Consider the following 25,883-nt stretch of genomic DNA (forward strand, 5'->3'; position numbering starts at 1 on the left):
GTGTGTTCACACACATCACTACCACATGTATATGGTAACAAATAATTAACCATTGGTTGCCTTGCGGTGGGTGTAGTTCTAGCACTTACAGGCTTGGCACCTCTTCTTTGTTGGTTGGTTGTTGAGCAGAGGAGCAAAGCAAGGACAGTCTTCTGTTTGATGCTCCCCTCCACATCCCTCACATAGATGAGGTCCTGTAGGCACAGCTCTAACGTATGGTTGTTGAGGTCTGTAAGTTGGACGAAAAGTCTGTCCAAGCCTTTTCAACACTAAGTATGCCACTCTCTCGGGATCCATAGCCCTTGCTGCTGGTGGTATAGTAGTGGAGCCTGAGCCTTGGCTTGAGCTCTTTTTGTCACCAATGTGTGTGCCCGACATATCACAATTGTCATCAAAGTCCATTGCATCAAGGAAGCACGCATTGAAATTGGTATGCTTCATGGCATATAGGTGTGTATGTAATGTCGTGTTTTGAAGCCCCTTTAGGAAGAGAGATATAATCTTACCTTGACTCGATTTTTCATCCTCCGGGAAATGAGTAATGTATCGCTTCAGCCGATTTACACAATCCCTAATGCTCTCGTACTCATCTTGTTTAAAGGAGTAAATCTTTGCGATTGCATCATGTTGGATACCATTCTTGGTGAATGCCGCTACAAAGTCCTCCTCTAGGCTTTGTGGAGTGGCCTTTACACTCGCTTCCAGGGTTTGAAACCATGATAGTGATTTTCCTTTGAGAGTTAGTACAAAACCCTCGATCTGTGTGTGCTTGTCAGTCACTTGCTCCGCATGTACAGGTTGCCTGAAGGAAACAATGTGGTCATAGGGATCACCTGATCCATCATATTTCTTGACTAACTTTTGCAGCGTAGATGGTCTCACTTTTCTTGAGTACTCGTCATTATGTCTTCTGTGCATAGCTCATCGTCTTCCTCTAGGCTCTTCCTCTCTAGATCCCGTTGTTCTGAGGAGTTCCCTAATTGGTTCCATTCAAACTCTAGCTCCCCCTCTAGTTGTAGGTGTAGGGTCAATAGGAAATACAGGTCCCCTAGCCGTTGTTCTTTTTGAAGGTGCTGGCTCCATCTGGTGACGCCTCTCATTGTGTGTGCGGGTGTCTCTCTGTAGAAGGCTGTCTCTTCTAGTCGGGCGGTAGCTTGTGTAGGTGCATCCATGAACAGAGGTTTTCCATGCCATGAGATCTCTCTAACCTCAAGACAATCTAACGTTCTATATTCATTTCCCCACCTGTCACCTATTGGGATCATATTCCCTGCTTGTTTTTCTATCAGTACTTTGTGCACTAATGGAAGCTCTAGGCGAGGTAATCTAGTCGTGGCATAGTATGCTTCCCAAGCATCTTTGTAGACCTCTTTAATTGAGTCATCTTGGGGAACCTTGGACACTGGAATCCCTCGTAAGATTTTCCAATGGTTGTTGGATATATCGACATCGAGTTTTTCCTTGTTCTTCCTCTTGCCGTTTAGGTGCAAATCATTGAACAACAAATCCTCCACTCTTGAGTGAGTGTTCAGGAGGTTGGATGTGCTAGGCAAGTTAGGGTTTAGGAGTAAACCTCCTCTCATAGCTGCTACCCTAGATGGTTCAACTAGGTCAATGTTCCACTCGGGTGAAATTCTCCCATCCTACCCACAATTTCAGGATATGTAGTTATTTCATAACGTGCTCCGTCTCTACCCATGTACATGCTTCCTTGATCATTGTCCCAAGGTGCCCTGTCAAGGTCAGACACTATGTTGGCTATTTTAACCACGTAGTGTTGCAATGGGTCTTTAAAGATCTCTGCACCTTGAGCATTCGTGTACACAAATTGAAGTTTGGTATTGAGAGCAAGTCCCTCGTCATCGTGAGTTTCAAATGGATTGAGCGAGATGGGACGAGTGAATGTAGAGGCCTGCGGGTGCATGTCTTGTGATTCCTCATGGTCCATGGATACCCTACTCAAGGTTCTTGAGATCGTCTCCAATTGGTAATCACAAGAGTCCTCAACAATGTTGTCAAGATTTCCTAGGGACGGAGAGCTACTACCTTGGGTAGGCACCCTAGATGCTGCTTTTGATCCTAAAATGGTTCCAAATTGGCGTCCGGATCGCAGTTGCATGTGTGTGATGGATTGATTTTAGTGAGGTTTTTGTTTGAGTGAAACAACACTCTCATTCAGCAAAGTTAGAAGCACGATGCTTTAAAAGAAAAATGTGATCTTACACGTATGTCGTGAGGGTGTGAATCACCCCTCCCTAAGCAATGCTCGAACAATCTTTAAAAAGTGCAATAAGCTGTCCACTTCTGACTGAGAGATTCGGTCTTAGCTTAGTCCCAAGCAGTTGAAAGTGCTGAGTGATTGGGTAGAAATAAGGGTAAATGGGGATAAATCCAGTAAAAATACACAAAATTAGTTAAATCTCCGATAATTTTGCCAAATTTTCCAAGTTTGGTTTGAAACCTTAGAAAGAAGACTATCCCCTACTTTCATAGGCAGGGTCTGGGAAAAGTTGGTGTAACTTAACCCAAACTCACGCTTTGTTTCGACCCCCAATGGTAGTGGGAACGAGGTTCGGGAAAGGACAAATTCTGTGATTAACGAGTAAAATGGAAGAGGGGTCGACCAAGAGAGAGAGAGGGGGCTGAATTTGTCAAGTCATTATCACACACACACTCATACAATCTCATGTGTGGAGCAAGAAGACTCTCTCTCTCCTTCTCAAACTTTAATCGAAATCTTATCACCTACTCCAAGTTACTGGCATGTCTTTACGTTTATTCATTTCCGGTGGATATTCCTCTTTGCACGTACCACCTTGAAGCTGCTATCCTCCACCTATTTCAAAAGGGAAGCGAGTTTTGAACTCTTCCCGTCATCCCTCATAGTTTATTCGACACTCTAGACCAACAACGCGAATGCTCACGTTGTCTAATCTCATGCTTGCAGTATCTAAAAACATAAAATCACGGGATGTCACCGCTGCGCCTTCTCCTTCTCGTTTATGCCTGCTTTGATGGACGTGCTTTCGATGAGGCTGCGAATAAAAAGAGAGCGTTGGCATCCTCGGACCTCAGGCATGGATTTCTTCCAATTCATGTTAGGATCCTGAAAGATTCTTCCTCATTTTATTTTTTAAAATGGGTAGAACCTACTCCAAGCTTGTGAGAAGGGAGGCCTACACCAACAACTCTTGGCGTTGTGATGCAAATCCAACCAAGAGACAAGCTTCAATGCATGCCCACCTCCTCTACCATGCTAATTACTAAGATATGCTATGCTAATATGAGTGATCATGTGAGGAGATGTACATCTTTCTCGTAAGACTACTTCTTCCTCTCAATCTACTCTCATACTCCACTAGCTCTCACCATCTTCGAAGGTGTGTGAGGTCTTGGGTCTGAGACCGTGAGGGAATTGATGTTGTGTTTAAGAAGTGTTTTGCTTAGTTCTTGAAGCTTCCATCTTCATTGCACTAGCTAGTATTGAAGGAACGGAAAGAATTGTATTGTAAAATGTCTCTCTTGATGGGAGAACCTATAATACAAAGCCTTTTGGAGGGGGGACCCGCTCCATGTAAATGCGATCCTCAACTGTTGTCAATAGCTTAATTTCTCTCTCTTTTGAAGTATTGTTCATGCCTATCTAACTAGGTGTTATGATTTTTGTTACTCTCTCCACCCAAGCACTCTTTCTATGCTCATTAGGAATCTATTCTAATAAAATGCTCACTATGTCTATGCTATTTTCTGCTACACACAAGTTACTAGGCCATTAAATGTTACATTGGTATTAGAGCACAAGGTTTCTCTTTTCTTGCTCAAGAAGGGAGGTCTTCAAGCTAGCTATAAATGGTTGTTGTTATTAATTGCAATTGAGTAACTAGAATAGGGATTTTTCAACCTTGTAGTGCACTCTTGTTATGCTCATTAGGAATCTATTTTAACGAAATGCTCACTATGTTCATGCTATTTTGTCCGCTACACACAAGTTACTAGGACATTAAATGTTACAAGAGAGATAATGTTAATAAGCATTAGTGGGGAGAGAGGAGTTAGTGAGAGAATGTAGGCGGGAGGGTGTTCACGCGTCACGGAACGAGAAAATGGCAACGGCGGCAGCCGAAGGAAGATGACAATTATTTTATGTTGTAGGAAACTATCCCAAGAGACTGTAAAGATCTATCCCATGAGGAAATTTTATGCGCCGCAAGGCACAAGGCGGGAACGAAAAAAAACCGAAGTTAGGTTGAAAATAAGCCGAAACGCTAAAATTCATCGAAAAATTGCAAAAAATCCCAAAAATTGTCAAAAAAATCCTTTTTTTAAAAATCTCTAAAAATCATTGACAATCACAATTTAACATTTTCAACATGCATAAGCACACCAAAAGTAGCAGTTTTTACCAAAAATGTAGTTTACGACATAATTGGTAGTTTTTACCAATCTTTAGGTGCGCACACAAAAGGGTTAATCTTGTCGAAATTGCAATGTGGTTTCACAAATTTCTAGTTGGGCATTACCACAAATAAATCAATCATCACAATTGAAAAATCATTAAGCACACATTGATTTTTAGGTGCCCAAACAAGGGCAAAATAGTGTACACACACCTAACATTAGGCATACACACACTCAATTAGAATGCACACACACTTGATTTTAGTGCACACACATTTGCAGTTGACCATTCAAGCATGCAATTAGATCAATTAGGGATACAATTAGCAACACACATTCACCAATTAGCAATTGAAACTTTTCAAATTCATACGCCATCAAATTTGGAAAATTTCGGCATTACGATGGCATGAAAATGAACAATCCAAAAATTTTCCAAGCAACATAGCATCAACATTACATTGCTTTGAAAATTCTACACAATTCTACACATCTTTAGATTCTAAAGAGGTTGAGAATACCACCTTGATTACCTTTCCAATGAAGATCGATTGAACTGTTGAATGCTACAATACATAGAAGCAAATTAGTGTGTAAGTGTTAGCAACTTCTAGGACAAGTTTATAAGACCTAAGCACACATGCCTATGGCCTCAAACCCCACTTTAGGTCAAGTTCCAAAATCGCGATTATTAACAGCGATGGATTTTTGACCTAGTCGTTTTCCACCCAGAATGCATCTAAATGCTTAGCAATGATGCCCCAATACCTCGCCTACGTTTAGTTTTTTATTTGAACATGTTAATTCCTAGTTATGATGAGATTAGGCCGCGGGCCGGCGATGCCAAAAGCTACAAAATACTGTGAATGGCTTACATCAATGCGTAGAGCTCTTACCTGCGGTTGCAATGCAACAAACGCAATCGCAATGTGACAATCAGAGAGGGAGTAGGAAGCGCAAGAAAGGAGAGAAGTGAGCACCGTTAGCTCACGCTGTGTATTTCTTATCCAAAAACTTATAAAAAACTTACAAAAATTGGCTTTTATACCTTAGCCAAGGTGTTTGGGTGGTCAAAACTAATAATCTGGAGTTCTACCAAAGCTGGGAAATGACTAGCTGATACAATCTGGAAGCTTGTAGCCCCGGCTCATTAATTACAAAGTTTATCCGAGAAAGTAGGAGTTACAATATTCCCGATTCATCAAAATAATAAATGTTTTACAAAGAGAACTTTGAAAAATGGTATCCATGTTAGCTTGCTGCTAACATTCCCCCCTCCTCGCCTGTGTCATCCCTTGACACAACTTTATGGGCTGAAATAGTCTTCGGGTTGACGGCTGGGGAGGCGGTCTTTAAAGTGTGTCCAGTGCCTTCTGGTATCTGATTCTTTGTTCTTTGTCAGGCACTTGCAGAAATTGCATTGTTACTTGATTCATCAGCTCCACCGCTGAGTAGCCTACAAACCTAGATGTTAGATTGCTGATCACCGGTGCAAATATCTTCGTTCGCCAGGTGAAGAATCCAATGTAGAAAGCTTCTTCAAAGGCCAGCATATTATTTGATGGCAAGAATATGCATCTAGCATAGAATCCATAAAGGACCTCCTCTGAAGGTTGCCCACTCAGATCGTAGCATAAGCATTTGTTTCCTTCCAAGAATGATAGCCATGGGGCTCCTGTTTGCTCAGGCTCATTAAAAAATTGTATACATGTGAGCAGCATTCTGCAGATCTTACATAACATGGCACAGGAAAGATCTGACAGACTCTTGAAGAAAGACATGGCGCCCGTTAGGGTTTTCACCGTGTATTCCTCCGTCGCTTGGCCTCTCTCTGGAGCTGGTAGCCTGGGGAAGTTGATCCAAGTTGGCCTCTTCTTTTGCAGTGCTTCATGCGCTTGCCATGTCCTTACTCTGGGTACAGGACAGAATGTTGGATCACTTTGAAGGGCTGCTGGTGCTCTTGTGAACAGAATCAGGTATCTCGGATTCTTGTTCAGCCAGCTTAACCTCCACTTTGGGTGGTCTTTATCTGCGCCATCTTCTTGCATATCCTTGTATAGCCTTTCTTTCACCTGTAATAGTTCTACTTTGATGAGAGGGTACGGCAGGGATTGTTGGTGCCATTGAGCGTTGATCTGATTGGGAGTGAGTTGAGTGACATTGGCAGAGTGTAAAACTCTCAACTCCCAATCCATTGCGGCTTTCCACTGCTCATCCACCTCTAGGGTGATCTTCTCCTTTAGTGCGTCTTCTTCAGCTTTTGACAGCTGGACCATTGGCACTGTGTCTTCATCCGTGATGTTAATCTGAAAATCTTCATTACCACTCGGCTCTGCTATTGACTGTGTCTCAAACTCAGCAAACAAGACCGAGGGTATGTCTATCTGTGGCGGCTCTGAAGTGCCTGCCTCTTCCCGCGTATCTGGTTTTCCATCTCTGAGGAGTTGATTTATCCGCTTGAGTTCTGCTATCTCCTTTAGAAGCTCCTCCTCTCTCTGAACCCGCATCAATGCCAGGTCCTTGCACTATGATTTTTCTAACTTTAATTCTAATTCTAGGTCTTTGTTTTTCTTTTCAAGTGCCTTATACACTTCATCAGTTCCTTTGATCAAGGCCACGGCTAGGTTTTCTCTGATTTGCCGTAAGAAAATGGCTTGATCATTGATCCTCTGTTCAAAATACTGCAAAGAAGCATTGGCAACATCTAATTGCACCTGAATTGTTTGAGCTGACAGCGAGGTCTTAAAAAGTTCATTCGTAACTTATGTTAGCTGCTCGTCTTTTGCTTTGCATGCATCAGATAATTTGGTGAGTAGATCACCTAGCTCCTCCATTTCTTTTTGTTGCCTATCTCTGGCTATCTGATGTTTTTTTTCTTCTGCCTTCCACTCTTGCACCTGCCTTTGGAGATCAGTGATGACAGTCATCCTGTCTTCTAGCTCTCCTTGGAGAGCGTCGATCACCATTTCAAGTTCCTTGGCCTTTGTGTTTCGGTTTAAAGCTACTGAATGGAGTCTCTCCGTCATTTCCTGCATCTGACGTGCATATTCATTGACATGTACTATTACTTTGTTGTTTGACTGCCAGTCCTCCTATCGTGCCAGTTGAGATGTGCCTGTAGCCTCATGTGTTTCTTCTTGTTGCGTCGTAACTGCTGGTGGTTCTTGTGTGGAGGTAGATGGTTCTTGGTGGTTCTTGTGTGGAGGTAGATGGTCGGTCTTCTTCTTGGCCATCCTGAGGCTTTGATGCCTCGGCAGTTTCTAGCTGAGTAGAAGTAGAGGGTGTTGTCTCAACCCTTGCTGTCTCTTTAGGTGCCAGCCTTTCTTCCTTCTCTGGCTCGAGCTCCGTCTCATGCGTAGTGGTAGGCACTTTTTCCGCATATGATTCTTTATAAGTCTTTTTTTCAGATCTAGTTGCCTTTTTCTCTTCTAGCTTTTGAGTATCTTCTGCCGCCTTCTCCTGTTCCGGCTCGGCTTCTTTTTCTTTTTGTCCATCGGGGTGGTCATCCTCTTGTGCAAATTCTGTTTGTTGGGTGGACTCAAAATCTTTCTCTTTCTCAGGCTCTACTTCTTCATTGTTGTCTTTGCCTACAGGTGATGGTGGTGGACTAGGCATAGGATGGTCTTGTTGTTCTGTAGGCGCTGAGGTGGGTCGGGGAGATCCATGACTTTGCTCTTGGCTAGCCATTTCCTCGGATTGCCTTTGGTCTTCCGTTTCCTTGGCTTTCTTTGCAGCTTCTTCTACCTCCTTCAGCTTTAGAGCTTTAGCCTCTTGGTACATTCTTTCTAAATGCTCTTTTGGATCATCCGCCTCTTTTCTTGTATGATGCTTTGTTCGAGGGCCTTCAAGTCCTGTAGGTACCCATTTTTTTGTGTCCTTCCCTTGTGCTTGCCTACTGCGCTAGTATGCATGTTTCTCTTTTTCAAAGCACGCTTGTTTTTGAGTTGGCTCTTCTTGGTGTACGGCCACAGCTTTCCTTTTCATCTCTTCTCTCCGAGCTCTCTTTTCTTTGTTGTCAGAGCTCTTGCTGCGGTGCTATTCCGGCGAGCTATCAGCTAACCCATCATCAGATTTATATGATCTTTTACCTGACCTTGTAGCTCTTGGAGAGGGTTGTGCTACCAATATCCATGTATTATGATCAAGTACATGCGGTAGGTTGTCGGCCATGCCGATGGCATGATATGCTAGACGAGTCAAGACCTGGCGCACCCAAATAGGTGATTTTGCCTTCCTTCTTGGTGCCCTTCAAGGTTGTCAAGACATACTGCGCGTGGTCCATGGGCTGTCTTGTTGTCGACTTGAGAACCTGGGTGAATGTGGTGGCCATAGCGTGATTTGATGTAGTGTCCCTTGGTGGCCTTTTTGCCAAAAAATGGAAGTGTTGGTGGTACAAACGGGCTGGCTCTTCCACATGTTTGTGGATAAGATCGGTGAATGTAGCCGCGGCTGTCTCTTTGGTAAATATGCCTGCGGTTTTTCTATCTCTTGCCCGCATGGTCATTCCTTCAGTGGGCAGTCCTCTTGTGATCACTACTTCGACCTTGTTCCCTGGGTGTCTGATATCTATGTTAGAAAATAAGACGTAGCTAAATAGATTTTTGAGTAGATTACTTAATGGAGAGAGATAGATTTCACACACAAGAGATTATAGAGTAGAGAGAGAGAGAGAGTACACACGATATACGTGGTTCACCCAATGTGGGCTACGTCCACGGGAAAGCAACCACTCAATGGCTTTAGCACTTCAAAAGAAGAAGTAGTTTACAAAGGGATTAAACCCTTGATAGAGCTCCCGCCTTGCTTCACTCTCACCACCTCACACTCACCTTGTTGCATCAACTTCACACTATGAAATGTGTGTAGAAATGGCCTCCTTTTATAGGCCAAAAGGGCTGCCCTCTCTTATGAGAGACAGCCATGTGTAGCCGCCCTTGTGCAAATAAGTCCAAATCGGACCCTCCAATCCGCCCATGTGTGACCGCCCTTGAGAAGACAAGTCTGCTTTTGCATTCGGCCACCGGCCACCGGCCATTGACTTCCGACCACCGGCCAACCGACCGGTTGTTTTCCGACCACTTTCCGGCCGCTGGCTGGCCATAATATTCCGGCGAAAAGGAATATTCTGACGATTCTTGTCCGTGAAAATTTTGGTTTCCAGTGAGTGATTTTCCTTCACGCACGATGGCTTCTCCTCATAATGGGGGCCTTACAAATGTGCGCTTTTACCACAGAAAATTACAAGGATAAATCAGGCTCCATACTTAACAATCTCCCACTTGGAGACTGATCTCTAAACCAAACCTGTGACTGCTTTCCATTCTGGCTTCTTATCCTTGAATGCCGATTGAAGATGAGCAAAAGCTCAACTTCTCCTTGTTGACCACCTTTGTAAACTTTTCTGCAGGATTTTCACTTGTATGCACCTTTCCTAGCTTTAGTTGTCCCTCTTCCAAAAGAGTGCGTATGAAGTGATATCTCACCTCAATGTGCTTTGTCCTTGAATGAAAGGCTGAGTTCTTCGCAAGATGGATAGCGCTTTGGATATCACTGTACAAGACACAATTGTCTTGTTTGAATCCAAGCTCTTCTAAGAATCTGTGAAGCCACAGAATTTCTTTGCTTGCCTCCGTCATTGCTACATACTCTGCTTCCGTGGTAAAACGTGAAACCACTTTCTGCAGCTTTGAAGCCCAGCTTACTGCTGTGCCTCCAACCGTGAACACATAGCCAGTAGTGCTCCTTTGAGTATCTTTGTCACCTGCCATATCTGCATCAGCATACCCTTGTAGAAAAATATCAGTTCCTCCAAAATACAAAGCATTTGTTGTTGTCCCTTTTAAAAATACCTAAGTATCCACTTCACAGCTTGCCAATGCTCTTTACCTGGGTTGTCCATGAACCTACTCACAACTCCCACTGCATGTGCAATTTTTGGCCTTGTCCAGACCATAGCATACATTAGAGAACCTATCGCTGCAGCATATGGAACTTTAGACATATAGGCTATCTCCTCTTGTGTCTTTGGACACATATCCTTCGTTAGTTTAAAATAACCAGCCACAGGTGTAGAAACTGGTTTTGCATTTTGCATTGCAAACCTTTCTAGCACCTTCTTGATGTAATCTTCTTGAGATAGGTTTATTGTCTTCTTCGTCCTGTCCCTTGATATTTTCATACCAAGTATCCTCTTTGCAGCACCTAAATCTTTCATTGAAAAAGATTTGGACAGCTCCTCTTTTAGGTCTTTGATGTCCTGCATGTTAGCACTTGCAATCAACATGTCATCAACATACAACATTAGGATGATGAATTTCCCATCTCCCAAATTCTTCGTGTAGACGCAGTGATCCGAGTTGCATCTTGTGAATCCATGATCTAACATCCATCGATCAAACTTCAAGTACCATTGTCTTGATGCTTGCTTTAAACCATACAAGCTCTTCTTTAATCTGCAAACCATTTTCTCCTTATCTTTTACTTCATACCCCTTTGGTTGAAGCATGTAGATTTCCTCCTCTAAGTCACCATGAGGGAATGCCGTATTTACATCCATTTGCTCAAGATTTAGATCATGAGCAGCCACAAGGCTTAAGACAAGCCTAATTGAGTTCATTTTTACAACAGGAGAAAATATTTCATTGAAGTCAATACCTTTATTTTGAGAAAAACCTTTGACCACAAGCCTAGACTTGTACCTTTTCTTCCCACCTTCTTCTTCCTTCAGCTTGTACACCCATTTGTTTTGAAGTGCCCGCTTACCTTTAGGCAACTCAACCAACTCCCATGTTTGGTTGCGATGTAGTGAGTCCATCTCCACTTGCATGCTCTTCGTCCATTGTTCTTTGGATTCATGTTGCATAGCTTCTTCGTATGATTCCAGCTCTCCAGAATCTGAGATCAAGAGATGGTTGAAGGAAGGAAGAAACCGTTGAGGCTCCTCATTTGGTTGACGTTGTTGCACATTGTCACCGTTTGCAATCCTTGAGTCTTCAACGTCCTCAAGCTCCATGTACTCATCGCCTGTTTCTTTTGTTTGTTTCCTTTCCAAGTAATCTTTGTATATATTTTGTTCATTAAAAATTACATCCCTACTCCTTAAGATTTTACCATCTTCAGGATTCCATAGGAGATACCCAAAGTCTCCTTCTCCATAGCCAATGAAGAAACACTTTTTGGACTTTGCATCTAGCTTTGATCTTAGGCTTCTATCTATGTGCATGAAAGCCTCACACCCAAACACTTTGAGAAATGCATAATTCACCGGTTTACCTGTCCATGCCTCTTCTGGAACTCCCCCATCCAATTCCGTTGAGGGTGACCGATTGATTAAGTACACAGGCCTACTTACAGCTTCCGCCCAAAGCTCAAGCGGTAGGCTTGCATGTAGCCGCATGCTTTGTGCTCGTTCCATGATTGTCATGTTCATCCTTTCCGAAATCCCATTTTGTTGAGGTGTCCTTGGGGTTGTTCTTTGCCTCCGAATGCCATTGCTAGCACAAAAGCTTTCAAAAGCTTGGATGCAATATTCACCTCCATTGTCGGATATGAGGCATTTAACCTTGGTACCTGTTTCATTTTCTACAAAGTCTTTCCACCTTTAAAATATGGAAAATACATCGGATTTATTCATCATGACATAAACCCATGTTTTTCTACTCGCATCGTCTATGAATGTTACATAGTACAATGAGCCACCAAGTGATGGTGTACTTGAAGGACCCCAAACATCAGAATGAACCAACTCAAGTTTTTAATTTTTTCTTTCATTTCCTGATTTTTGAAATTTTACCCTCTTTTGTTTACCATAAACACAATCTTCACAGAACTCTAAGTCCACTTCTTTCAAACCTGGTAGAAGCTTCTTTGTTTGAAGGATTTGCATTCCTTTGGCAGTCATATGCCCAAGTCGGTAGTGCCACACCACACTGTCAACTTCTGTAGTTGATGCACAAGCTAAAGGTTGCGTGCTAACAGTACACAAGTAAAGTGTACCGACTTTTTCTCCCTTGGAAACCACCAAAGATCCCTTTGAGATCTTCCACCGTTTGTTTCCGAATGCAATGTTGTGACCTTCATCGTCCAATTGTCCTGTAGAGATCAAATTTTTGCAAAGAGAAGGAACATGCTTAACATCTTTAAGCTTCCATTCATTTTCGTTAGCAGTTTTGATAGAGACTGTACCTTTGCCGATAATCTCACAAGCTTCATCATCTCCCAAGTATACATACCCAAAATTACCTTTGGTGTAGTCTTGGAAATGTTGCTTGTGTGGTGTCGCATGGAATGAAGCCCCGAAATCTACTATCCAGGAATTAGACACATTGTCTAATGAGAGAATTAGAGCATCTTGCTCTACTTTACCTACCACATTGGCCTCCGATGTTGGCTTGTTGTCTTGAGACTCTGTCTCCTTCTTCTTCTTGGACCAGCAATCCTTCTTGACGTGGCCCTTCTTGCCGCAGTTCCAACATTCAAGAACTGACTTTGTGCGTGACTTGCTCCGCCTTGAGCGATCACGACCCTTTTGGTTTTTGAACCTCTCCTTAGGCCTTCCTCTTGTTTCCACTGATAGTGCAGCACTTGATGATTCTCCTGTGCTTCTCCTTCACATTTCCTCGCTTAGGAGAACACCCACAACATCATCAAACTTAAGAGTATTTGTGCCAGAGATAGAATTACTTACAGCCATCACAAGGTTATTTCAACTATCCGGTAGAGATGATAGTATAAGGAGAGCTCGCACTTCATCATCAAAATTGATTTTCACCGATCGAAGTTGACTTATGTTTGTGTTAAAGTCATTTAGGTGTTCTACAACTGAACCATTCTCTGCCATCTTTAGATTGAACAAGCGCTTCATAAGAAATACCTTATTGGATGCCGATGGTTTCTCGTAGAAGTCGTCAAGTGACTTCATCAAGTCCTCCGTGGTCTTCATCTCCGAAACATTGAAGGACACCGTTGACGCCAAGCTTAACCGGATTGTTCCCAGTGCCTTTCGATCAAGGACAATCCATGCTTCATCTGCCATTGTTGCGGGCTTCTTCGCAAAACCGCCTAGTGGCAAATAGAGGTCCTTCTGGTAGAGATAGTCTTCAATCTGCATCTTCCAATGTTGGTAGTTTTTTCCGTTGAACTTCTCAATCTTGAGCTTCCCTTCCTCCTCCATAACTCCCACTTGTTAGAAAATAAGACGTAGCTAAATAGATTTTTGAGTAGATTACTTAATGGAGAGAGATAGATTTCACACACAAAAGATTATAGAGTAGAGAGAGAGAGAGAGAGAGAGAGAGAGAGAGTACACACGATATACGTGGTTCACCCAATGTGGGCTACGTCCATGGGAAAGCAACCACTCAATGGCTTTAGTACTTCAAAAGAAGAAGTAGTTTACAAAGGGATTAAACCCTTGATAGAGCTCCCGTCTTGCTTCACTCTCACCACCTCACACTCACCTTGTTGCATCAACTTCACACTATGAAATGTGTGTAGAAATGGCCTCCTTTAATAGGCCAAAAGGGTTGCCCTCTCTTATGAGAGACAGCCATGTGTAGCCGCCCTTGTGCGAATAAGTCCAAATCGGACCCTCCAATCCGCCCATGTGTGGCCGCCCTTGAGAAGACAAGTCCGCTTTTGAATTCGGCCATCGGCCACCGGCCATCGGCCATTGACTACCGGCCACCGGCCAACCGACCGGTTGTTTTCCGACCACTTTCCGGCCGCCATCCGGCCATAATATTCCGACGAAAAGGAATATTCAAACGAAAAAAAAAGTCTCGGGGACCTCCGTCCCCGAGGCCTCTAAAGTTGCCCCTGATTCTTGTCCGTGAAGATTTTAGTTTTCAGCTAGTGATTTTCCTTCACGCACGATGGCTTCTCCTCATAATGGGGGCCTTGCAAATGTGCGCTTTTACCACAGAAAATTACAAGGGTACTCAGGCTCCATACTTAACAATCTATGCGTTCTGTCTTCTTTGATTGCGGATAGCAGCTCGTAAGCTTTCTGAAAGTCCACTCCGCAAGGCTCTTGTTCGTAGAAATGCCTGAGCCCCAACCTGCGGTTAGCCTCTTTTGTCTCTGGCTTGGCAGCTACATCATAGACTTCTTTGGGCAGGAGTTGCAACTCCACCTGATGCCCCTCTTCACTCTTGAACCTGACAGTGAAGACTGTAGTGTGGTGCTCTTCTAACTGTTCTCTGGAAAGGTAGGATACCTTTGCTGCTTTGACTAACTCGGGGTCTAGTTGATACGCGGGTAGTTCTTGTAGTTTCTCTTTTTGGTTTAGCTTCTTCTTGGCCCTCTCCGCTGCTTGCATGACTTCTGTTCAGTGAATAGAGTGCAAAGTTAGCAGATTTGTCGGAATTTTTTCTGAAATGTCCTTTTAGACTGAAATGCTGACAATTTGGTCCAATTTGCTTCAAATCAATTTTTGAACAAGCAAAGATGCATATAAACATGCAAGGAACAAAACTGTAAGGTAAAAAAAAAAATTATAACCAAAGTAAATAATCACGATTATTTACAACTAAGAAAAATTTTCAACTTTTTACAAACTTGTCTTTATGGGCTTGAAGCATATACCAAATACATGCTCTGAGTGAAATATGGGCTCATTTGGATGCACACAGTGAAAAATGGTACCAGATTTTGGCATTAGGTCTCTGAAACAGTAGATATAAAGGAAATTTGAGATTTTTAACTCCAAATTGATTTAAAATTGGCTAGTGGGCTTAACACATCATGTACTTTGGATGTATGATGACAAAATATCCAAATTCTCCAATTTTGACCAGAAAGTAAATCATCGCGATTATTAACTTTTCTTCCAAAATTGACATTTATTGGTACAAATTGGTCCTAGGCATTGTATGGACCTTGGGTATGAGATATGAAGTGATTTGGATCAAGAAATGTGGTCCATAACCCAAATTTTGGCTTGCAAAGACTTCTTTGCATTTTTGGCAAGGGTGTTCATTTTGGCTCATTCTTGATTTTTGGCATGTAATAGGTGTCTGCACATGATAGGTGAGGTGATTTGACAATTTCCAAGCAAAACTGATGCAAAAGTAAATAATTATGATTATTTACAACAGTGACAAAAACTTTGCAAAACCTACAAATTTTGACCTAGACATGTTTCATACACCTAATACAAGTCCTAAATTGAATTTTGTCAAGTTTGGTCATGCCGGCATCACTTTGTGCTCTGTTGACTCTGAAATCGCCGTTTTTTGTGACTAATTTGTCTATTGGGTTGGTCGGTCAACTTTGAGGCTTTGGACTTGTCCATAACATAGTCGTGAAGCAACCTGTCCAATTATGGCTCATTTGGAGTTAGTTTGACCCCGTATGTCGAATTTGACGCTTTGTAACCTTCGAGCCATTTTCTACTTTTCGAGGCTTTGCTTGATGGATTTAACCAAACCAATCATATACATTGTATATAGACCTCATTAGCAAGCCATCTGTGGAATCAGGTCGGAATTCTAGCATTTGCTAAAAACCTAACTTTTCTACTGGGGACCCCCTTGACCCCAGCCGAATGGTCATGATGGTATAGAAATGTTCTATTATGTTAGGGCATGCTATGGTTCAAATCCCATCCAATTTGGTTAAGCTGGCAGGCCGCTATGGTCAGTTTTAGGTCGTAGGTCTTCGTGCACTGCTCGATTTCTAGGATTTTTTCTAGGGCTTTAGACTAGCTATCAAGCTATACATGGGTTTTGCAATTATAGTGTACATGTAGATAAACCGTCAGTAATATCCACAATGTCCCATGAAGGCTTGTACTCCCTTGACTGTTGTTGGTCTAGGAAAATCTGCAATGACACGAATCTTCTCGATATCATTAGCTTTGGCATTTTTAGACACTATATGTCCAAGAAATTTTCCTTGTCTTTCCATGAATGTGCACTTTTCAGGATTTAAGCAAATCCTATAAAGTCTACATTTTTCGAATACCTTTTTGAGGTGTTCAAAATTATCAGCCGGGATTGATGAATGTACGCATAGATCATCCATATATACTTCTAGAAATTTCCTAAGATATTCTTTGAAAGCATGGCTCATCAACCTTTGAAACGTGGTTGAAGCATTAGTTAACCCAAATTGCATAACCCGATAGACAAATATACCCCATTCTGTTGCAAAAGTAGTTTTGTGCTAATCTTTTGGGTCAACCAAAAGTTGATTGTATCCCGAGAAGCCGTCTAAGAAGCTGTAAGCTTCTTCTCCTGCAGCTCGTTCTAAAACATGCTCAATTATTGGAAGAGGAAAGTTGTCTCTGATGGTAGCTTCATTCACATTTTTTAGATTAACACACGCTCGTAATTTCCCATTCTTCTTGGGTACTACCACAATTGGAGACACCCAATCTGTGTGTTCAATTTTGTAAATGAATTCGGCTTCCTTTAGTTTTTCAATCTCTTCTTTGATCTTCCTGGCAAATGTTTTGTTATACGTGTATAGTCTCTGTCTACTTGGTTTCGCGTCATCTCTCATGGGTATGGTATGTTGACAGATTTGTGGATCAACACCCTTGAGATCCTTGTAAGACCAAGCGAAGATATCTTGGTATTCCTTTAACAAGCTCAACAAAAGCTTTTCTTCTTCGTCTGTTAGGTCATTCGCAATGTACACAGGTTTAGGCTCTTCTCCCAGTTCAACCAAGTCTATCTTTTTAGCGTTTTCATGCCCTTCGTAAGACTTGCCTTGTTTTCGTAGTTCCCTAACAGGTTGTTCAACTATGATTTTCCGATCTTGGAGAGTATACTTTTTGTAATGGGATGGAACATGCATTACATCCGTACCATCCTCTTCCATGGTTTCCATTTCGGTTGTGTATATCTCCTTTGGAGCTTTTTTCAATTCTTGATATTTCTTTTTCCGTTGGACTCTGGTCATGAGTGATTTCTTATCCTATGATTTTTCTTAAGTACCCTTCCTTGTTTTTCTCGATGTTTGAAACATTTTTGAGTTTTTCTTTGAAGGATATCTGCCAGTTATTTTTTCCTTGACACAATCATTAGCATCTATCTACATTAGGAATTGTGTTTTACTGGAGACTGATGGCATAGGTCATGTTTTCACAATTTTGGTGTCTCTCTTTCGTCTATACCATTTTTGTCTTCTTGATTTCAGGTTTGGAAAGTCAAAAAACTTTCCTCCCCTCTTTTTAAGAGTAACTTAGCTCTCGTATGCTCTTTTTCTGACCCCGAATATTCTGAGGTAGCTGAGTGTTCATCTAACTCATCGGATGCATCGTAATAGAGGTCTGAAAAGACTTGTTGAGCTTTCATTAAGTCCTTGGGTTCCTTATCTTTGTTTTCGATGTTGAGGATTGAAATCATTTGGATGGGAAGTATGTCGTAGCCATCCTCATTGCAAAATTGAGTAGGCATCGACATATTCACACATACATCCATGGTCGCTAAAATTTGAGTCCATTCAAATGGCTCAAATAAATGCTCTGGAAAGGGTTCAGGTACGTAGGCTTCGTCAGTGCAGTCCCTTTCTAGGATACATTCTTCTCATCTTCCGTTTTCTGAAGCTCCGCACACCCAAATAGGAGTGTCTTTGTTTAACCAGGATGGGAGTTTAGTTTCAGCCGAAGAGACTGAATCAAACTCTTGTGGCTCTAGTGATAACCTTGATTGGAACAATCAGTTCACTCTCTAATGAGCTACTAGGCATCACTTGGACTACGTTTAATACGGTTTTACCCTTGTTCAAAGGATTTTTAGGACAAATTTTTCAGAAAGTGTCCTCCCTTTTTGCAAAATTGTATGCAATAGGCTTCAATAGGTTTGAGGTTTTTTTCAGGTTTTGGACATTCATTTTTCCAATGGTCATGAGGAAAAACCAAATTCAAGCATTTATAGGCATAGAGTGTCTATCGTAGAGTAAATGTGTAGAGAGAGAGAGAGAGAGAGAGAGAGAGAGAGAGAGAGAAGCATAGATTCATCATTGCCAATTGTCCGAATGGTGCACGAGGACGACTCAAAGACACTAAAAAATATGCTATCGTGCCACATAGCCACATCCTAAAAGTTATGAAAGTTGAGAGAGAAAGAGAGAGAGAGAGAGAGAGAGAGAGAGAGAGAGAGAGAGAGAGAGAGAGAGAGAGAGAGGGTCAACCACTTGGTGAGGGGGGGCCACCACCAAGTGGTGACCCACCCCTACACCAAGTTGTTAGAGGTTTAACAGTTGAATGATAGTGTCAATGTTTTCCATAGCTCTAGGCTAGTCCTTCTTCCCAAGAAAGTGTTTGATTGTAGCCACAAGCTCATGCTGCAAGAAGCCATTAGACCTATACGTCTTTATTAAGTGATAGATCACCTAGAAGGTAGTAAATGAGTCAAATAAAGATTACATGATGAGATACACCATCCCCAAACAAGACTTCAAAGCACATTTGTGAGGTCTATTTCTTTTTTCTTCAAAAATTCTGTGTGGATGAGGTTGATTTTATCTCGTTTCCACGATAATTCATCCCGAAAGAGCCCTGTGAAAGGAGAGAAGAGAGAAAGTTCAATATTCATGAAGGTTGTCTGCTACTTTCAAATCTCTTGAGAAGGCCATACTTTCCAACATCGTAGGCTCAATTCTGAGTTTTGAAGGATAGACTTGTGGGAGACAATCAACAAAGGGAGGGTTATTCAGACTTAAGACATCACCCATGTACCTGGAGGTGTGTTTGAGTAATGATAGTTCAACTGCAGTATCGTTAGATTCCAATTTCTTCAGGATCCAAGTGTATTCAAAAAGAGAGAGTTAAAGGTTACACATCACAGGAGAACATGAAAATCCCATTGGAATTCCATAAACCTGCCTATAGCAGTTCTTTCCCAACTCGACAAAACAGTTTTGAAGGAGCAATTCAATCAAATCCATAATCTCCAAAAATCCATAATGTGTAGGAGGTCCTTTCAAGGAACCTCTAACCCATCTTGAATTCTTGACTAGAGATATTTTCCAAAATCCTAGTCCTCGGCAATATTTGAAGGCGAATTTTCCTATCCTTTTAAGTATTAAAAATAGACCAAAGGGGTCAAATAGTGAGATGTTCTCATAACATTGTGTAATATCAATTGAGAACATGGAAAAGAGGTGATTAGGAAGATTCAAAAAGACTTTAGTTGCATTCTGAACCAACCAAAAAGTATTTTTCTTCACAGATAGTGCAAAAATCCTCGAGAAAGAGATTCAAGTAAAATGTGATGATAGATGTAGCTTGCATCATGATACAATTAGATGCATCTAAAATTGTGCTTGTGACTTTTATAAGTTGGAAAGAGAATAGGAATTTTGTTACCATTTGCCTCTAGTCCAAAGTGTTGTAGTGCTCCTTGAAGAAATTCAATCACCTCATTGGTAGTCATGTTTGTCTTAATAATTTCTAGTCCATCAAGTCATCCTAGAGCATCAGTTTTTGAAATCCGTCTGCAAATGAAAGTAGGGATGTGTGATGCTTTATCTAATCCGGAAATGAACCACTCTTGTTTCAACTTAAAAAGCCATTGTGAAACAAAGGGTGAGAGCCATGAAGTCTCATTACTCAACCAAGCTGGTGGAATCATTCCAATGCACGTTTAAAAATGTGAAAACAAACCATCAAAAAATTTGTTAAAGGTTAGACGGGCCAATGTTAGGACATTGGCTATGTCAACCAAGCAATCAAGTAGTGAGGCAAAAGCCAAGTGTTGATTCAGTGGTTGGGTGGGGATATGGTTCAACCCACAACTGAGCAATATTTTCACCTCCTTATCAGAGACAATATTCAAATCGTTAGTGCATACATGCCTTCCAAAATGATCATTCTTTACAAAATTGCTTGAATTCATAGCAGTTACATTTAGGGGTAAGCTCAGAAGTGAGGAATTTAGTAGATTAGACGAAGTTCTTCAATGGTGGATCATACTTCCATCCAATCGTGAAGTACTGCAACATATTGTGACTTCCAAAGATAGATTTAAGAACACGTTTGAAGATTGATTTGGGAGGAAAGAAAATTAAAATTTTGTTAACGAAAAGACATTGAACAAGTCTTCCTACATGCTTGTCCACTTTTAGCAAAACACGCTTTCCAATAGGTCTAGCACTCATCTGAAAATTACAAAGGATTAGAAGTTAAACATTTGGCAAACTAGGAGGCTTTTTAGGAAGTGACAGACTGAGATCCTACACTAGGAAGTAGTGGTCTCTTTGTTACCATATACATGTGGTAGTGATGTGTGTGAACACACTAGGACAATCGGGGCATTTTTTCCCTCTTTAGGAGGTTTTTTCCCACCTTGCATTGTATATACGCCCATCACTCTAGGGCTATTTATCTTTCCATTGCACACTAAGTAACATACTCTCAGTTGTGTGCCTTGAGCTTCCTTCGTATTCTCCAAGCTGTGTGCGTTTCTCTGCAACCCTAATTCTAGCAATTGGTATCAGAGCAGGTTTCATCCTCCCATGCTTAGTCACCAGCAGCTCCAGCACACGCCTGCTCGCTGACTTCGAGTTTAGTGAGCTTTGGCAAGCGTTCGTAGGTCAACTAAAATTTTGGGCAAGCTCATAGAGCTTAGTCTGCTCAGATTTCTGATTCGGGCTCATTTCGGCCTCTGATTCCACTACAAGCAAGTCTGCACAGGCAACTTCGTCATTTAATGTAGAGTTTTTGTCAGTGTCTTTTTCTGCATAACAGGCCCTATACAATGTATTGCAGGCTGCGCTATATAGCACGTGTTACTCTCTCTCAGTTTCTCCTCATTTCGGGCAGTTTTCACATCAAGTGCAGACATTTTCCATGGCTCACAACAACACAAATGTGTTCAAGATGTTTGTTGATGAGGACAGGTTGGATGGGGACAATTACCCTATGTGGGCTTACATGATGCAACATGTTCTTCTGTCAAAGGGCATTTAGAATATTGTGTAGGGCATTGATGTACATCCTAGTTCTGAGGATGTAGGCGATATTGAGGATGTTGCAGGTCTTGCTGCAAGGATTGCTGAGTTTTTTTTGCCTATGGCAAAACAAGCTGGTTGGGATGTAAAGGATGCGCAGGCTCATGCATTGATTGTGTTGTCTATAAAGCGCACCATTACTCCTCACATTCCTTCAGTGAAATCTGCAAAACAGGCTTGAGATATTCTGGCTGGTCTTTATGCAAGCCGCAATGAGGCAAAAATTGCTTTGCTGCATAAAGAGCTAGAATCGAAGATTATGCATGAGGAAGATGATATGGACACTTTCCTTGTTGGTATCAAAGATATCAATGAGCAACTTATTTCTGTAGGTGAAGTCATCATTCAAACAATTCCCTTCTGCATATTGTTCTTGATTCCTTGTCAGATTCTTACCAGATTTTTTCTAGTACTTGGAGACTTAAGACCCAAGGAAATCCTGAATTTGTCAAGTTTGATGCATGATGCACATTGCTGTTACAAGAGTCACTTTCCAGAAAGAACAAGACTAGACAGTGTGCAGTTGAAGAGTCTTACCATACACCGAGCGACATTTTTTTAGCGAATCAAAATTCGAGCAAATATTTTTACGACATGGACCCCTGTTGTCCTATATGTAGTAGTTGGCAACTTCTCTACTCAGCATTATTGGAGCCCCATCCTCAACATCAAGGATGAAGTAGAGAGAGACATGCCACCTAAGGACCATGCGTATAGTTTTCTCCTATATTCTCTCTCTCTCTCTTTCTTGCAATAGCATATGTAGAGTGCCTTCAAAGCTTAATAAAGTAGTGATCTATGGTGTGTCAATTCTTGTCTTCACTTCCTTATAAGAGAGTTGTGACTCATGAGTCTTTGACTCCAAGGAGTTGTAGTACATTGTTTCTTCACTTTTGTATGTACTACAAAAAGAGAGTAGGTGTGCCAAATGTTTGTTTCGTACTTTATTAACATGAATCTATGGTGATACCTACACGATCTTTGAGGAAGAAAAAGGGCACAAATGACATATGCAAAGGAAAAAAAGATAAGGAGATGCCGTTCATGAGAGAAAATTAATAGGGGAGAGAATAGAGCCACTAAAGTAAAGTAAATGTGCTCAATGTTTGGTTTCATTTCTATTAAAGTGAATCAATGAAGATGCTTTCATGGGTTTCAAGAGACAAAGGAGCCATTGGAATACAGTACCCTTAGCTTGCTTTTTCATAACTCGTGAAATAAACATGGATATAGAGTTGTTTAAAGGGAATAAGGGAGATCCTTCCATGCCTATAAGTTGGGGTAAGCACATGGTTTCTTTTGGGGGAGGAGGAGAGAGAGAGAGAGAGAGAGAGAGAGAAAAGGGGGGGGGGGGGGGGGGGGGTCAGTTGGCGGGACAATTATTTTTTGCCTTGTTCACTAATGCCTTTCATGGCCTTGAGGTGAAAAAGAGGTGCCAAGTGCCACGTAAGAGAAGGGGGGGGGGGGGGGGGGGGGGGGGGTGTATTTTTTCTATGTGAAGGATTAGGCGGAGTCAGGACATAGATTTTTGTGATGTGGTTTGCTATGTGCTATGTATGGGATAGGTGAGTGTTTGTGTCCTTTTGAGCACAAGGATGATCACATGGACGTGCAAGAGAAGAAGGCCTATGCAGGGTGCATTAGTGTGAAGGGGCACAAAGTGAGGGAGTCATAGCGCAATATGAACGCTCACAATGCCTTAGTGTAGAGAAGTATGACGATGGAGGTGGTATGTGGTGAGTGTTTTTTGACATGCATTGATAAACGAAATCTTTGTAGGCTCTCTGGTACCTTTGAAGAGAAAAAGAGAGAGCTATGGCATGTGGAGGGGGGGGGGGGGGGGGGGGGGGGGGGGGGGGGGGGGAGAGAGAGAGAGAGAGAGAGAGAGAGAGAGAGAGAGAGAGAGAGAGAGAGAGAGAGAAGGGGGGGGGATGACATCATTAGTGTGCAAGCACAAAGACACAAGGAGATTTTGTTACTCATGCATGAGGGCAAGCCAAGAGAGACATGTATACGTGATACCAAAGGGCCCGGGTGTAGGCATCAGTAGACAAAGAAGGCTGGTACAATCTCTCTCTCACTCTCTCTCTCTCTCTCTCTCTCTCTCTCTCTCTCGTCTGTAAGGGAGGCGCACTAGGGAATCGCGAGAGGTGGGTCAGGGGTTGCAAGGCTTGCAAGAAGCATTGGAGGCATGCAAGGATGTAGTGGAGGTGGTATGGTAATTGAGTTTTCTTGCATTCACCTCCCTATTTTGTAGATTGATGTCTATTTGCAGCTGGAATAGTTAGACCTTAGAGTGCAGGCAAGATGTTGGAAGGATATTGAAGTGCAAAAATGATGACAAAACATGCCATGTTAGGGAGTACATGAAGCAAGTTGGGAGGGGACCCTTCCGTTTTTGTCTTAGAATTTGAGATTCAAACCAAATCTAGAACTAAATTAATTGGTTTTTGATAATGAGGAGCTAGTAGGCGTCACACATTTTGTAAATGAAAAGAAGAGAAGAATATCTACACGGATTCTTTTCATGCGAATTCCGGGGACGTCGCCAGTTGCAACGCGCGAAGAGAGAGAGAGAGAGAGAGAGAGAGAGAGAGAGAGAGAGAAGTGCTCAGGACGCTGCCAGTTGCAACGCGCGAAGAGAGAGAGAGAGAGAGAGAGAGAGAGAGAGAGAGAGAGAGATGTGTAGGGAGCGCCTTTTTTTTCAATATTGGGGTTACCCTCTGTAGCACGATCACCCTAGTGGTGGGTTGGTTACAAAAGTTTTCATGCGTGAGTACCTCAACTTGCGCAAGTTCGACTCCGACATTCCCATTTTAAAGAAAACAGCTGAGGTCATGAAAAGGTTTGGCGTAAAGAATCTTAAGAGGAATCTCCTCAAGAAATGAATAAAGTAGAAGTAGAGCCAGTAGTAGAAGCTAAATAGAGGGTACCTGCTAAATGAGGAGCTAGTAGAGGGTACCTGCTGGAGAAAATTAAAAAAATTGTGGTATTAGTTTGAAATAAAAAGGGGAAGGGTTATTACAACGGAAGGGAAAGGGAAGACAAGAGGACATGCCACGTGGAAGTGGGGGAACTCTCTTACACTTTTCATCTCTCTCTTTCCCTTTATCTTTCTCTCAGGATCGCGAAACTGGCAACTCTCTCTTCCACCATCACCAACCACAGGTGAAGCTCCTTGTTCATGGCATTCAGATCTTGTACATATATCACATATTTGTCATGGATATCAAGCTTAAAACCTCACAGATGCTCTTGTGCTGAAGCTTGCCTCTGGTTGTGGAGATGAAAAACTTGATGTTGTCGTAGAGATTCAACTATTCTCCAAGTAAGACGATGCCAACAGGACGAGCTTGCCTGTTGTCGCATTGTTGTTCAAGATGCTCGATGACTAGGTCATCGATGCTAGTCTACAAGAAAACGTGTTGGCGGCACTCTTGAACATGTCCATCAACGCAGATGTCAAGACACTTATGGTGGGAACCAGGGGGCTTGGATGCAGTGTTGCACATCACAAATAACGGTGCCAACACCAAGGTGAAGGCGAATGCAGAATCTTTTTCGTACAGCTTGCTAGTTGATGATGGGGCAAGGAAAATTGTTTGCAAAAATAAAATGCTTGGGTAAACCCTTGCCTCTCTCTGCAACTCACGTCTTCCCGTGCATCCCACGACTTTCCATGTCATCCTCCTTTCATGGTTCCTCCCCTCCCTCTACAGGCCTTCTTACATGTGCTATTTTAAGTAGAATTGCAGTAGCAGCAACAACAGACGAAGGTTGAGCAGGCGTGCAAAATTGCATGGAAACATTATCTCTCTCTCTCTCTCTCTCTCTCTCTCTCTCTCTCAGTTGAGAATTCACATTGAGATTGCTAGCCAGGGAGTGTTGTGGTAGGGGAAGTGAAGAGGTAGACTGACGCGAGATCTTCCAGGTTGGACTCTTGTTGGCACACAAGCTTTTGATGTATTGCTGAAGGAGATGAGAGGGGAGGGAGGACAGAGGCGCGCATGCCTGCATAGGCATCACAAGGGGTGAGGGGAGAATCTCACAAGTAGTGATTAGTAGAGGTATCAATTCCCAACAGTAGTAGATGAGATGAGAGAGAGAGAGAGAGAGAGAGAGAGTTTTTAAAAATGAACTCCTCCAAAGGATCTGCGTCCATGCAGATCCTTTGAGGGAGTCTTTACTTTTTTTAAACACACTCTCTCTCTTCCTACATACTTGACCTACTACTACTACCTGCAAGTGTACCTCATTTACCCGTAATGTTCTTAGATTCCTTTCATTCATCATCAAGACTGGCTGGATCTCTCCTCGTAGGACTACACATGCAGCAAAGAAATCGTCCCCATGCTTGCATTTTTTTTTTTAAATGAGTCTTCTCACCATTTGCCTACCACTCACCCAACTGCACTCACATACTCCTAGGCGTCACAGCACACGACGCTCGCCTTAGCTCCCTCCACCCTTGGCTGTGTTGCCGTCAGGTCCTCCGACCACTTGTTGGTCGTGTTGCCCCCCACCCC

The 25,883-nt window shown here is 42.3% G+C and overlaps 3 protein-coding genes across 3 annotated transcripts; all 3 read right to left on the reverse strand.

The window, feature by feature from the left end:
- Positions 1–878: 878 nt before the first annotated feature.
- Positions 879–1,583, reverse strand: LOC147458405 (uncharacterized). The gene has a single exon (XM_086511829.1). It carries the CDS (start codon positions 1,581–1,583, stop codon positions 879–881), a length of 705 nt encoding a protein of 234 aa, XP_086367955.1.
- A 23-nt stretch (positions 1,584–1,606) lies between these two features.
- Positions 1,607–2,119, reverse strand: LOC147458406 (uncharacterized). The gene has a single exon (XM_086511830.1). The coding sequence runs from the start codon at positions 2,117–2,119 to the stop codon at positions 1,607–1,609; it is 513 nt and encodes a 170-aa protein (XP_086367956.1).
- A 22,112-nt stretch (positions 2,120–24,231) lies between these two features.
- LOC147458407 (uncharacterized) lies at positions 24,232–25,650 on the reverse strand. The gene is made up of 2 exons (XM_086511832.1): positions 25,219–25,650; positions 24,232–24,767 (listed from the first exon to the last, which is right to left on the reverse strand). The coding sequence occupies exons 1-2, from the start codon at positions 25,648–25,650 to the stop codon at positions 24,675–24,677; spliced, it is 525 nt and encodes a 174-aa protein (XP_086367958.1). The 3' UTR covers positions 24,232–24,674.
- Between the last annotated feature and the right edge of the window lie 233 nt (positions 25,651–25,883).

Source organism: Adiantum capillus-veneris, chromosome 5 (assembly GCF_014529385.1).
Source record: "Adiantum capillus-veneris isolate H3 chromosome 5, ASM1452938v2, whole genome shotgun sequence".
In the NCBI taxonomy this organism is placed as follows: domain Eukaryota; kingdom Viridiplantae; phylum Streptophyta; class Polypodiopsida; order Polypodiales; family Pteridaceae; genus Adiantum; species Adiantum capillus-veneris.

Excerpts from the sequence above, each read along its gene's own strand:
- LOC147458405 (XM_086511829.1), bottom strand. The coding sequence starts at position 1,583 with ATGAGAGGAGGTTTACTCCTAAACCCTAACTTGCCTAGCACATCCAAC.
- LOC147458407 (XM_086511832.1), bottom strand. The coding sequence starts at position 25,650 with ATGATGAATGAAAGGAATCTAAGAACATTACGGGTAAATGAGGTACAC. Across the intron at positions 24,768-25,218 it reads CCCTGGCTAGCAATCTCAAT|ACTAGCATCGATGACCTAGT; the intron begins GTGAATTCTCAA and ends GTTTTCTTGTAG.
- LOC147458406 (XM_086511830.1), bottom strand. The coding sequence starts at position 2,119 with ATGCAACTGCGATCCGGACGCCAATTTGGAACCATTTTAGGATCAAAA.